This window comes from Aythya ferina, assembly GCF_964211825.1.
Source record: "Aythya ferina genome assembly, chromosome: 5".
NCBI lineage: Eukaryota > Metazoa > Chordata > Aves > Anseriformes > Anatidae > Aythya > Aythya ferina.
The window spans coordinates 19,742,172-19,755,112 of record NC_140301.1 but is presented as its reverse complement, the minus strand read 5'-3'; the positions used below and the strand labels follow the sequence as shown (position 1 = coordinate 19,755,112).

Sequence of the window (12,941 nt, the reverse complement as noted above, 5' to 3'; positions counted from 1 at the left end):
GGTGACACAGGACAACGTACGGCCGAAAAGGGCCTGTGGCCAAGGGGAACCCCATGCTGGAGCAATGGGGTTATGTTGCTCCAGGTGCCACCCCTGCTGTCCTGGGGTGCCCTGGGGACACGTCACCTGCAGAGAGGGGAGCAGAGACCTGGCCAGGGCGGGCAGAGCTGTGTTGCTCTCAGCACGTTTGTTTGCTTTTCTTTCTTAATACTGGAAAAAAAAATAAACATTTAGAGGTTTCTCTGAATAGGCGATTAACTGACTGGAATCCCCCCACTCCAACCTGTATTTGGCTCTTGGCCGGTGACAGCCTGCGGGGTCACAGCCACTGCCACCTCCCGAGCCCCTCAGATGCCCTCCAGCCCTCACCCCTCCGAAATGCAGGGTGGGGAAAGCAGGGAGGAAAAGAGCTCCGAGCCCCCCCAAACTTACACCTGGGTTTGGAAAACCATAAACGTCGGCCTCTCAGCAAGTGGGATTTGGGGTAGTTTGCTGCTTTCTGGTGTGCATCCCACCTCCCTTCCTTATTTTTGCAAAGCTCAGGCTGACTTCTTTCAATTTCCCCGTGAGGCACCAGAGGAGCTGGAGGTTTCAGGAGGAGGGAGCAGTTCCATGAAGAGGTTTTTAAAAACATCTAAAAGAAGGGGAACTTTCCCTTGATTTCAGCCCTGCACCTGCACCAAGTTTCACCCCCAGCTGCCAACACTCAGACAGCACAAGGGGGGGGTCCCTGGGTCACCAGCTTTAAGGGGCAATCCCCGTGCAGAAGGGCAAGCAGAACCCCCCTGCTTTAGATGCAGGGTTTCTCTGAGGGACCCTCTTTGTGAATCACAAAGCAGCAAAGAAAAAAAAAAAAAAGAAGAAAAAACAGAAAACCACAAATCTTTCTCTTTTAATCCACCCAGAGGAAATCCAGAGCAAGAGCAGCATCACGGCACTACACACACCACAGACATCTATCGGACTCAGAGATCATCTCTGCACAGATTCCTTCCCAGGTACAAGGAAAAGTCATAAAAAAGGAAAGTGATTCACAGAAGCAAAGTGACAAGTAACGAATCAGCCACAGAACAACTTTTTTTCTAAGAGAAAGGGGACACATCTAGGAAGAAGGCCCTCAACGCACAGCTTTTGAAAAAAAGACTAACCCAAGGACATTGAAACAGGGGTGGTTTTCTCTCAAACATTAAAAACATGGATTTTTTTGTTAAATTAATTTAAATATACATCTGAAACACAAACACCAAGCAAGCGCCTGGAGAAAAAAAAGTAAAAAGAAGGAATGAAAAGTGGATTTGACTGGTTTAATTTAAACATCAAGGTCAGGTGGATTGCAGCAAATGGAATAAATAATGGAGATCACGCTGGGTTTGACGATCTAGCACTTAAGATAATTTAAGCTAGAATTAATAACACAGCCCAAGAGAGTACTTAGCAAGGAAGTCCTCTGACAAGTGATTTGAGCTGGGCAGTATCCCTTTGACAGCGTGGGTTCTTCAGTGTGGATTTGCCCCCTGCCACCCAACAGCGATCACGACCCCAGGAGCGAGCAGGATGATGAGATTTTGTGGTCCACAGGCCTCCATCCCGTAACCATGCAGGTGCCAACAGCTCCTCGAAACAAAACCAGACCTTGTGTTTTCACCTGGCGAGGTACAAACAAATGCACAGCCCTTACAGTGTGGCTCCTGGAGCTTGGGCCCTATGGAAACAGAACAGGTTCCTCCTTTCCTGCACATGGGGCCAGGCCAGAAAATGTGCACGGCTAACCGTGCACCCGCTGCGGCCATCACTTGATGCTTGGGGCGGGGGGGGCTGAAGGAATGTGAGTGGTTTCTTTTTACTTGGTTGGTTTTCCCTCCCCACAGCCCCTGCTTATAAAAAAAAAAAAAAAAAAAAAAAAAAAAAAAAAAAAAAAGGAAAAAATAGTTGATCCCAAGTTCCTCTCCCTCCCCTGCCTGCAGCCAAGCAGTGAAGCACCTTCGGACGTCCATAGGATCCCACGGACATGTTCCCTGCAGAGCAGCCAGCTCGGCTCTGCGTCTCGCTGATGTGCGTGTGACACCTAGCTGGGAGGGAAGTCCCTTTGCTTTAAAACAGAAATAATTACAAAACACTAGCAACGAGCCTCTTTCCCTTCCTCCGATCTCCAAAAGATTCAACTAAGTCTAACTCAATTTTGAGCAAGGGAGAGGGAAGGGGCGGAGGTTTCCAGGCCAAGGAACTTGCCAGCTCCAGCATCCCCTCCTGCCGCCCCTCCAGCAGCGCTGGGCCCCCTGTGCAAAGCACCTGCCCCAGCTGGGGCCCAGCACAGCCAAGGAGGGGCTGAGGGGACACGGGACACTGCTGCCCCTCCAGCTCCTCCTCAGCCAGCTGCAGCCCCCAGGAAGGAAGAGGGAGCTGAGGTGGACGAGGGCTCAGGTTATTATTTCCCCGTCCCTCTTCCTTCCAGATGCTGGGAGGAGACTTAGGGGTCTGAAGGCCCAGTCTGTGCTTACCAGTGTCCTTAAGAATGACAATTAAAAACAAACAACAAAAAAGGAAAAAAAAAAGAACAAGATATGCATAATTAGGTATTGTCCGTGGCAGGAGCAGGAGGGGGCAGGTTCCAGGTGAAGACAGAACAGGGACTCTCTCCCTCCCCATGCTTGCTCGCCTGGAGACCACCTCCACTCGGTGCTCCGGCACAAACCCTTTGTGCTGTTGCTCTGACACCAATCGACACGGATGACGGACACGGAGATGAATTGGGCTCGGCAGAGGACGGGCAGGCACACGCAGGCATGCCGGGGCTAGGCCCGGTGCTTCGGGAGCATGTCCAGGAGGAACTCGGCGATGCCGATGAAGTAGACGACTTGTGCGATGCCGAAGAGAGGGGCGATGACCAGGGCTCGGCAGTACGCCCCTTTCAGGAAGGCCGTGGGCCCTTCCTTCTGCCAGATCTTCCTGGGGAGAGACAGCACAGCTCAGTGTCCACCTCATCCCTCCACATGGTGGGACAGCCTCTGGCTTTCCACCTCCCCCCATTACTAAACCCAAGTCCCCACACATCATCTACCTCTTCTCACAGGGCCCCATTCACCTCTCCGGCCAGGAGCAGAGGTGCCTGCACAGCTTGGGATATAAAACCAAGAGAACCCACTGCTGCAGCCAGTGCTTGGAGCTCTCCCGAGAGGGATACGAGGCTGAATGCTGTCAGATTTTCAAACAGGGCCTTGGGAGGCACAGCCACGCCAGTGCCTCCCTTTGCAAAATTAAAAGCTTGCTGTTGTGACGGCTGTGGCTTGGACAGAAGAGGGCCCTTTGCTATATTTGCATTGCTTAAAATAGGAGCAAGTTCCCTTTTATGTACCTATATATATGGCCAGTATATATCTGGTCTCATATATATTTATATACCTATATACACAGGTATCTGCATATACACACAGATATCTGCGTATGTGTGTATCTGTTTGTTTATCTATCTATATCTAGGTAGATAGAGGGAACCTGCAGTGGGGAAGCAGCTGGCTGGGTCTAGAAGCAGCACCAGCAGGTGCCGTACGGTCGATGATCTGTCCCACAAGGACACTTACTTGGTGCAGTCCAGGATTCCTGAGTACGTGTCCTCGTTTACTCCCCTCTGCAGGGACTGCAGCCGTGTTTTGATCACTGGGGAGAAAGAGGAGAGACAGCGGTGAGTGAGTGGCTGCCCTTCCACCTGCAGTCACTGGTTTCAAAGCACGCAAGAGCCAAACCTGCCAGCAATGTCTTTAAGACAGCCAAAAGGAGATCACTAGGAACAGACACCATTTTCATACATTTATCAGCAAAATGGGGAAAAGCAAACCCATTCCTTTACAAGCAGACAAAAATAAAACACAATTACCCAAAAGCTAACCACCCCTTCTCCTCACTGTGACCTAGGAAGCCTTGCAAAGCTGGCCTAGCTTTAAATAATTCCAAGTCAGTATTCGCATACAAAATGGTAGCTCATTTTCAAATGCTCAGCTCCGTCTGGAAGAGCAGACCAAAGCATCGAAAATACATGGTGCTGCTCTTAGATGTCTTCCCACCATGAAGCGTGTAATGTTGAGAAGAGTTGCCTTCTGCTGTTTTTCACAGCAGAGCCACCAGGAGGTGTCATTTAAGGCAGATGTTGTGGGGCAGGAGGAAAGGGATACTGCCCACGACCTCTGGAACGCGTGTGAGCGGCTGGCATGGCATCGCTGCACATGGCAACGTGCCTTGTCAGGGGCACATCCTTCAAAGAAAGGCTGAAACAAATGGCATCCTCTTCCTGCTGTGCCTAGCCAGCACTGCAAAGCTCTGTGTAAACAGCAGCCCAGGTCATGCCCAACTGCAGGAAACACCTCCCGCTGTGGGAGGCAGCTCTGGCAGCAGGGCTCCCTTCCCACACCTCCCCTAGGCTCGCGGCGTGTGGAGGCAGGCCTGGTCACCCTCCTCCTCACCTCGGCGACCCCAGGGCCTCTGGCAGCTGCTCTGTGGCTGCAGGCGGCCAGCGGAGCACTCACCATCACAGGGGTTGACAGCCACGGCGGCCGTGCTGCCAGCCACGCAGCCGGAGAGGAAGGACACGTAGAAGGGGGCCTTGACGCTGGGGTCCTTCTGGCCCAGCTTGTTCAGGTTTGCAAACAGCGGGAAGTAAACGATGGAGAACGGCACGTCCCTGGTGGAGGGAAGGAGGACGAGGATGAGCAAAATCAAAGTGAGAAAGTCAGTGAAACTCGGCAGGGTCAAAGCTGACTGTGTGGGAGGTTCCCATGCAGGAAGCCAAACGATGCCACCCCTCTGATTTCTCAACGCCCAAAATGAAGACCCCAGCACACTCAGAGGTCAACATTTTTCAACTGAAAGACATTCACAGCCTGCCCCCCACCCCACCAGGCCTTGCTCTTGTTCTGCCCTCCTTAAATCCGCGTGTGAGCCCAGGTAAAGGGTGTCAGAGCGGGCGCTGGGCCCTGCAGCCAGCCTCCTACCTTAGCAGCGTGGCCCCCAGGCCCTTGTAGAGCCCCGCGATGCCCTTGCTGCGCAGCAGCTCCCTGGTTATCTGCGTCGCCGTGGGCCGCGCTTCCACCACCGGCTCCGCTGCCCCCGCCGCAGAGGACGAGGAGAGCTGGGCCTGAGCCGCCATCAGCTTCTTCTGGGCCGCTGGGGAGAAGCAGAGAGAGCTGCTCTGCAAGGTGCTCACCGTGCTTCACGCCCCTGCTCTCGGCCTCCTTCCCTCGGAAGCGATCAGCAGCTCGGCAGCTCCTCGGCTCCTTCCAGGAGCCCTTTCAGGCCGCGATGCGTTTCTGCTGTCTGGCCAGGAGGTGGAGAGCACATCAACCCGTGAGCAGCGCTCTGGCACGCCACGGGCCCCTGGCCGCCCGGAGAACAGGCTGTTCGGGCAGCGAGAGCCTCTTCTGAGCCCTCAAACTGCGGCTTAATTCCTTCAAACATTTCCAAATGCTACACACAAAGAGGATAAGGCCTGCACTGCAAACAGCAAGCAGAGGAATGGGAAATAAAGCTGTGATTATTCAGAGCCTGGCCCCCAACTTCTTCCAAACCCAGCACGCCGGGAGCATTTTATTTACCGGTTCAGCCACAGCTGCTGCTTTTGTCAGGAGGAAAATATTGAGCAAGGGGAGAGAAAAATCATCTGCTAAGGACCCTTGGAAGCTGTTACGGGGGTGCTATCACACAGGGGGCAAAAGAGAGAGAAAAGACACCAGAAAACACAGGGACGGATGAAGTGCCATAGAACAAGGGAGGATGCTAACCCCTTGGGGATGCAAAAGAACTAATTAGTCTTAATCACGCACAAGCTGAGCACCCAGCCACCTCCGCTGTCTCTCTCCACCCACCAGCAGCGTTTGCTGCTTCACTCCCCAAGCCCTGAACAAGAAATACCACCTCTTGTAGCCATAAGGGCCTCTGCAAGTGGGGGAGGAAACGAGTTGGAAAGAGAAGGAGGAGTTTCCACCGCGACCTGAGACACTTCTGGCCCGGGAGGGTGGGAGGAAGGAGAAGGGTTTCGGAGGCCAGGCGCACGCACCAATTCGTCCCGCGTCCTGCAGCTGGATTTTGAGCATCTCCATGGGAGTGGTGACGATCACCTGGCAGGTGCCTGCGCCGCAGCCCGCCAGCATCTCCCTCAGCAGCGTCAGCTTCTTCCTGCCCAAAGGAACAGAGAGGCAGTCAGAGGAGGTGGCAAGCATTCAGGAAAAGCCACAAGCCCACCCCGACCAGCCCCAGAACCCCAGGCGCCAAGGCTGCATGTTGTCACGCCGTGCCATCAGGGCACAGCCTTCAGCAAGGGGCATGAAGGGAGACAAGCAGCTTTCCTCCTGCTGGCCTCATCCTCTGAGCACTGACAGCATCCCCACAAACCAAGGCCACAGGCCGAGGAACAGGGCCAAACAATGCAAGTTACTGCTTTCGACTTCTCCGACAGAAGCAGGGTATGTGAAAAGTGGATCTGAGAGTAGAGGAGGCAGTTCCCTGTGGTTTGGCACCTCCTCACCTCACTGCCTTTCCCAGCCTGCGTCCCAAAGGCAGGAACAGCACCAAACTGCTCCTGCCTGAGGGACGAGGGATGGGGCAGGCCCCCAGCACTGCAGCACTGTGCTTTTCTGAGAGCTGGGGACACCGGGGGCATGTTCTTGCCTTACAAAACATAGCTGTCCCCCTGCCAAAGCCACGAAACATCCCAGCTGAGACTCAAAGAGGAACTCAGAAGGCAAATACTCAGAAAGGGTCATTTTTCAGAAACCGAGGAGTTCTCACCCTACAAAAATCTCACCCCCGACACCAGAAATCACTGACTTCATTAAAAGAAAAAAAAAAAAAGTGCTTAGGATCTGTTCCTTTTTTAAAAGAGGAAAAAAAAAGCATAGCTAAATCACACAGACAGAGGAAACGGGCTCCTTTTTTGTTGTTCTAAATGGAAGTAATAGCTTTACTTCGCCCAGCCCTGCTCCTGCAGCAAAACCTCACCTTAAGCAATGTGAGGCAAGCCTCATGCCGTGGCAAAGGCAATCTGCCAGCAGGACACCCTATCCCCTTGCAAAACCAAGCCAGGGGTTTCATACGCATGCACACACCGCACAGCTGCAGCGCTGCGTGCCAGAAGTTTCAATTCCAGCCCTATAGGAAAGGGAGAGGAAATGCCTTTCAGTCTCTGTTGGGTAAGAGGGAAGCACAGGTTTTGAGCCTGTGACTCTTTCCTAAAATGCCAGGAGCGTGTTATTGATGATGACACGCACGAGCCTGAGCCTTCGGATGAATCCCGCGGGTGCAAACTGCTGGGTCTGAGCACAACGAGCAGCGTCCGGACTGCTCCCAGGAGCTGTCAGCGCTGCGTGCTGAGCAGCACACAGCGTGAGGGATCTGCTCGGGGTCCCCCAGGCTGGGCACGCTGCTCTGCTCCGCTCCCGGGCTCCCTCCAGCCCCGCTCACACCGCCACAGGGCACCCCAGGACACGGCGGGACCGCCAGGAGGCTGACGGCGCACGGCGAGCCTGCTGCCTGCCACGTCCACTGCGCCCGCTCCCCCAGCTCTCATCTTCCCCAGGCAGGGCACCAGAGCAGGGGATTAGAGGCACAAAGCCACGGCAGGGATTACCAGTCCCTAAATATAGAGCTCTCCTTTGAGGCCGAAGGAAGGAACATTTCACAGCCCTCCCTTTCCAAATTCACCCGCAGAGCTGAGCCCCGCTCCCTGCTCTGTGAGGCAGAGCATCTCCCGCTCCAAAAAGAGCCCTGGGGCACACAGCTCCTGCCTTTCATCCACGGGAACAGCTTTGATTCCCAGTTCAAAAGCTCAGGAAGCCATGCCCGCGTGCTTCTCTGCGGAGCAGCACCCCAGCCCACAGAAGGCAGCACAGCTCGGCTGAGCGCCGTGGAGCTGCGCCAGCACGACCCGGTGAAGGATCGGCGTGTGTGGGTGTGTTGGAGAGAGATGCTAAGCAGGTACATCAAAAGCAGCTAGAAAAAGGGCTTCCGGCTTTTCGTTTGCATCTCCTGGGAACCTGGGGAGAGTCCAGGAAGAAAAAAAACCAACAGACCAAGATAAGCAAATCTTCTGTCAGGAGGCTTACAATTTGCCACACAAGGGTCAAACTTCCATTGCAAGACTTCACCAGTCTGCACATAAAATGAGTTGGAAAAGGGTTCGTTTCTGGATAACAAGGGGTTTCAGCTTTAAGGCACCACGGGCCTTGTCCTCAGTGCCTTAAAGAGTGGCACAGCTCAGCCAGCTTCAAAAGCCCCGACCCCAGCAAGGAACTGGCCCTACAAAGGCAGGACCCGCCTTTTATCCCAGCAGGAGGGTGCTAAGTCTAACACATTCATGTTTGATATAAATTTCAAAAATATAAAGTTTCAAACTGGAGCCGAAAGAGCGTAAGACAAAGTCAAAAAGCAGAAACTAAAGATTTTTAGGGCTTTCCAAGAGGAATGCAGCAGTCCAAAGGCAGGACCTCTGAAAGCATCAGTACGTCGATACCAAGGGGCAGCAGACTGCTGCGCGTGGAAGTGAACGTGGGCAGAGCAACGCTCCTGGGCAAGCTGAGCGTGGGCACAGCCCCGTGTTTCGTCACAGGATGGGCACCTGGGACTTAGCAAGGACACTGCTCCCGTCGTGGGTGCCTGCTGTGATTACTCAGCCCGTCTCCAGCTCCCTCCAGGTTACCAGGGGAAAGTGCACTTACTTTCTGGCTGACCTTTGGGGACTACGATTTCAATGCACTGTAACCCCCTGTGCCTCTCTGTCCTAAATAGAAGAGCATCCCCAAAATAGTTCTCCCTGAATAGACACGGTAAGATTAGCAGCTCTTAACTTGCTCTTTCTCTTAAGGAAGGGCTGGATCCTCCCTCCTACAGGTCCCCGGGGGTTGGATGAGGGTTATCGGCATTAAAGACGTGTCTGGACATCCAGAGGAGAGACTGCCTTGGCCCGTGAGAGCGGGCAAGATGACACAGCAGCTCAGCAGCAGGACTAATGGCAGCATCCTTCCTCCCTCCTAAGTCAAAAGCCTCTCTCTGAAGCCTGTCTACGTGTATTTTGCAGCTTAAGGATCAGCCAGCTGCTTATACAGATGCCACTGAAGAGGTGGTCTGAGTATTTCAGGAGAGCCTGAAAAAAAGAGCATGTGGAAGAAGGAGCCCTGGGGAGCTGTACCAGCCTGCAAGGGAACAGAGAACGAGCTCCAGTCTCCATATCTGCATGGGAGAGCAGGAAAAGAGCCCTGTCTCTTGTCTCTCTTGGCTACTTCTCCAAGCAAAGCTAGAAAGGAAGAGGGACAGAAAGGAAGAAAAATTGCTGACACTGGCAAAGAAACGACGCAATTGTACCGGCCTTCCTAGGAACCTGAGCTGCTCAGTCAGCAGATTGCCAGCAGATTTGCTCCACAACAGCAAACAAAGTGAAGGTAAAGGTTAAAGATGACAGGAGAGGTTAGGGAATACATAATAACGCACCTTGAGGAGGAGCAGCAGGAAACCCATCCAGGAACACTGGATGGAGTTTTTATGAGCAAGAAATCCCTTTTATATGAAGACATGAGACACATTTTACTACAGCCAAGGCAGAGTATTTAACCATGAGCCTTAGAAATGAGCAACAAAACCTGGCAAACACGTGGCAAACAACAGCTGTCTGGCACTCAGCGCTTGGGAGATAAACGTGAGACCTTAGAGGACACTTTAAAGGGAGCGGTGTTTAGGCAGTGCTTAACACCCGAATTCAAAGGGGACAAAAAAACTATGGGCAACACTTGCATCTATAAAAGAGTTTAGGGGTCTCTCAATATGGCCAGCTTCAGAAAGCAGAGAGAAAATCTTATCTGTTTCCTGAAGCCTAAAGGTAGGAACTTTCCCCTCTCCCTCCATCCTCTGAGGCAGGGAGCAGCCAGCACGGAGCACAACAGGAATGAGGACCCGTGAAGACTTCTGTGGGTCCCTCCTGCTTGTTGTCCTGGGGACTGCAGAGACCCTAAGGCCAAAATAATCACGAGACGAGGCCACGTTAGCAAGGAAGGGGCTTTCCAGCACTCACAAAACTCGCCCCAGCCTCCTTGGTCCGAAATGATGAGGACAGCACGGGAAGGCGAGCGCAGTAAGTTTTGCTTCCTCTGGAAACGAGAAGTGCTAGCAGCAGGCTGCCACACTGGCCTCAACATCAGAATAGAAACAGGAAAAGAAGCAGAAATGAAGTCCCCTAGCCTCTGAACACACATTTCTGGTACCAAAAGAAGTGGAAAAGCACTGGAAAAGGCCACCTGAGTTGATCCCAGGGTGGAGAGGCCTGCGGGAACAGCCACCTCGGGGAGACAGCTCACCAGCAGGGGCACGGGTCCCACCTGCAGTCCTGCAGCCCCAGTATCCCACCTCCTGAAGCATCCAAGAGCACAGCCAGAAAAAAAAAAAAAAGGGAGTCTAGCACAAACCTGCAGCAATGCATCCCCAAAATACTCGTTCAGCAATTCGCAGCCAGGAGCTTCCTACACCACGGGTGTTTTCCATCTGGCCTCTTGGAAACAGGCTTTGTGCCACTTTCTTCTTCTAGCAGTTTAAAAGCAGGTTCATTTCAACACAAAGTGTTTCAAGGGAAAGAAAAAAGCACGCTAACAGTTGCTGCATGTCTTGAGGCTATTTTGGGTCATGCTGGATTTGCTACATCCTCTGTTGCCCACACGTGCTTCTTCCACTTGCACGTGGAAGACACACACAGCAAATTTTAATCAGCAAATAGTGATAAAACATGCATGTGTTATCAGACACAGATCTGATCAACAACGTATTTCAAGCAAGACAAGTGCTAGAAGCTTAGCCGTGAAGGCATTCAATGTCAAATAGGTCTAGGAGACTTCTGCAGCTCTCCGAGTCAGAAAAGCACCAGCCCTGACGGCAATCACATCCTTTAGGATGCTGGTCTGAGAGCACGGCATGCTGTGAATGCACAGCCTGCCTTGTGCAAAAAGGGCTTTGGCGAAGCTCAGCCAAGATCTTGATGGCCATGAAAAACCACTCACTGTGAAAAAGCAGTGCTTACACCGAGCCGAACTCCCTCAGCTGTACTTCACACCATTTAACCATAATTATATACCCATAAGTGAAGCCATATCCATCAATTGACACACCAAGCAGCTTTGGTCCTCACCTCTCTACCCCCAGGCTATTCTGTTGTTCGTGCCTGGGCTTTGGTTCAGTTGTGAAAGAGGTATCCCTGCCCTGAGGTGTGTTAGCAGGTACACAACCTACTTCACCCTGAGCAGGAGGAGAGGCGTTCAGATGCTGTCCTGCCCTGTCTTCTATCAAAACCAGCCCGGGAGGAGGGGACGGATGCATCTCAAGGGAGAAACCTGCCGACTGCAAAGAGCTTGAAAGATCAAGGCAGGGATTCAGACCCAGCACTTGGGAGCAGCAAGGAGGACATCATCACCTCCCACCCCCTGCACAGGGTGCACGGGGATGGATGCTATTTGAAGAGGCAGACAATCGCAAACAGCTGTGAGCCAATGAGTCACGCAGACACAGCAAGTGCTGCTCAAAAATGCTGCAGAACAGAAAGGGAGGTGCATGAAAGGCCCAGATCCTCAACCCGTGACAGCCTGCAAGCGCCCCTGAAGTGGTCGAGCCCCTCTGACCTGCAGCAGGGGAGGTCAGCACGGCACGGGGAGGTGTTAAACCAAGTGATTGCGGCAGAGCTCTGCGTTTGCAGAGTTAGGTTCATACCCTAGGCAGGCTGTTTTCTAACCCTGTCACTGAGGACCTGAGGCAGTGCCCTTGCTGGGCCCTTCACTGGCTGTTGCTGGAGAGAGCTCTTGGCCTGAAGGGGGACACAAGCGTCCTCTGACTTGCAGGGGAAATATCTTGGTGAAAACAGCATTAAATATTCAGGATCCAGCCCCTCTCAAGTGCCCAGCTAGCATCTTTTACTGGCATTTTATTCACAGGAACTACCCCCACCCCACTCAAACTGAACAGATAATCCTACTCCTTCGGCATTTACATGCTGGGCAACACTGCCAGTGAGTGCCCTTTGCCAAACTTGGGTTCATTCATCACCTCTTCTCACCTCCCTGACATTATTTTCAAGCTATAAAAGGATGAGAGGAGAGAGTTTGGGGTCTCGAGAATTTGGGTTGCCATCTGTTTGAGCTACAGTCACTGAAGAGCCAGAAAGAGCAGAGCAGCGCCCACCGGGACGCTGAGGACACGGGGCCTCCCGGCAGCTGCCTGAGCAGCCATCCCACCGGGCTCCTCTCAAACACGCTGCTTACAAACCCTGGATCTGTTAACCTTGACTAAGATCTAGGACTATTTTTAGAGGCTCGAATAAAAAGCAGTCATCCAGTGAAGTGCTTTTCGCTTCCAGTTTTAGATATGACATCCTTCGCTCAAACGCAGTGGCTGGCTGAGCTGCCCAAGGTCAGCACATCACCCCGTTCCACCTCTGCCCGGACATCTCACCAGCCTTGTGCCGAGGGCTGGTGGCCTTTCAGGCAGATGCTAAAGGCCTGCACCCCCTGCTCACCCATCTTTGGAGAGGTGATGCCGGAAGAAGTCGTTGGCTGCCAGCTTGATAGCCTTCTCTGGTGTCACGAGAGTCAGGTTCACCGCAGCTCCTAGGAGAGGAAGAGAGGAAAAGTCCATTGGAGAATGCAAAGGGAGGGCTGAACAGCTCACTGGAGCACTCAGGAACACGTTGCAGCCCCTGCTAAAAAGCAAGGCCAGCTGGCAGAGAGCTCCCAACGGGATTTAGCCACACAGAACACCTCTGGAAATGAGTGGGGTCCCTGCCTCCCACCAGGCTGGAGTTTTGGAGAGCTGTGACACGGCTCTGCTCCGTCTGTAACCTGCTTCTTGACCCCCACCACGCTTCCTTGTCCCCCATCCAAGGATGCATTGCTATGAATTCAGAAGGGTGGAGGACCAAGAAAGGAGCACAA

General features: G+C 53.0%; 1 protein-coding gene across 7 annotated transcripts in view; it reads right to left on the bottom strand.

Annotated features, from left to right (window-relative positions):
• Nucleotides 1-874: 874 nt before the first annotated feature.
• SLC25A22 (solute carrier family 25 member 22) overlaps nt 875-12,941 on the bottom strand; it is a 38,393-nt gene continuing 26,326 nt past the window's right edge. For all 7 annotated transcript variants that reach the window (XM_084521133.1, XM_084521134.1, XM_084521129.1 and 4 more), the window contains 6 exons: nt 12,527-12,617; nt 6,044-6,162; nt 4,983-5,154; nt 4,518-4,672; nt 3,579-3,654; nt 875-2,946 (listed from right to left, as the gene is read on the bottom strand). In XM_084521133.1, coding sequence (XP_084377259.1) covers nt 2,793-2,946; nt 3,579-3,654; nt 4,518-4,672; nt 4,983-5,154; nt 6,044-6,162; nt 12,527-12,617 — 767 coding nt within the window. In that variant the 3' untranslated portion in view covers nt 875-2,792. The remainder of the gene's footprint in view (nt 2,947-3,578; nt 3,655-4,517; nt 4,673-4,982; nt 5,155-6,043; nt 6,163-12,526; nt 12,618-12,941) is intronic.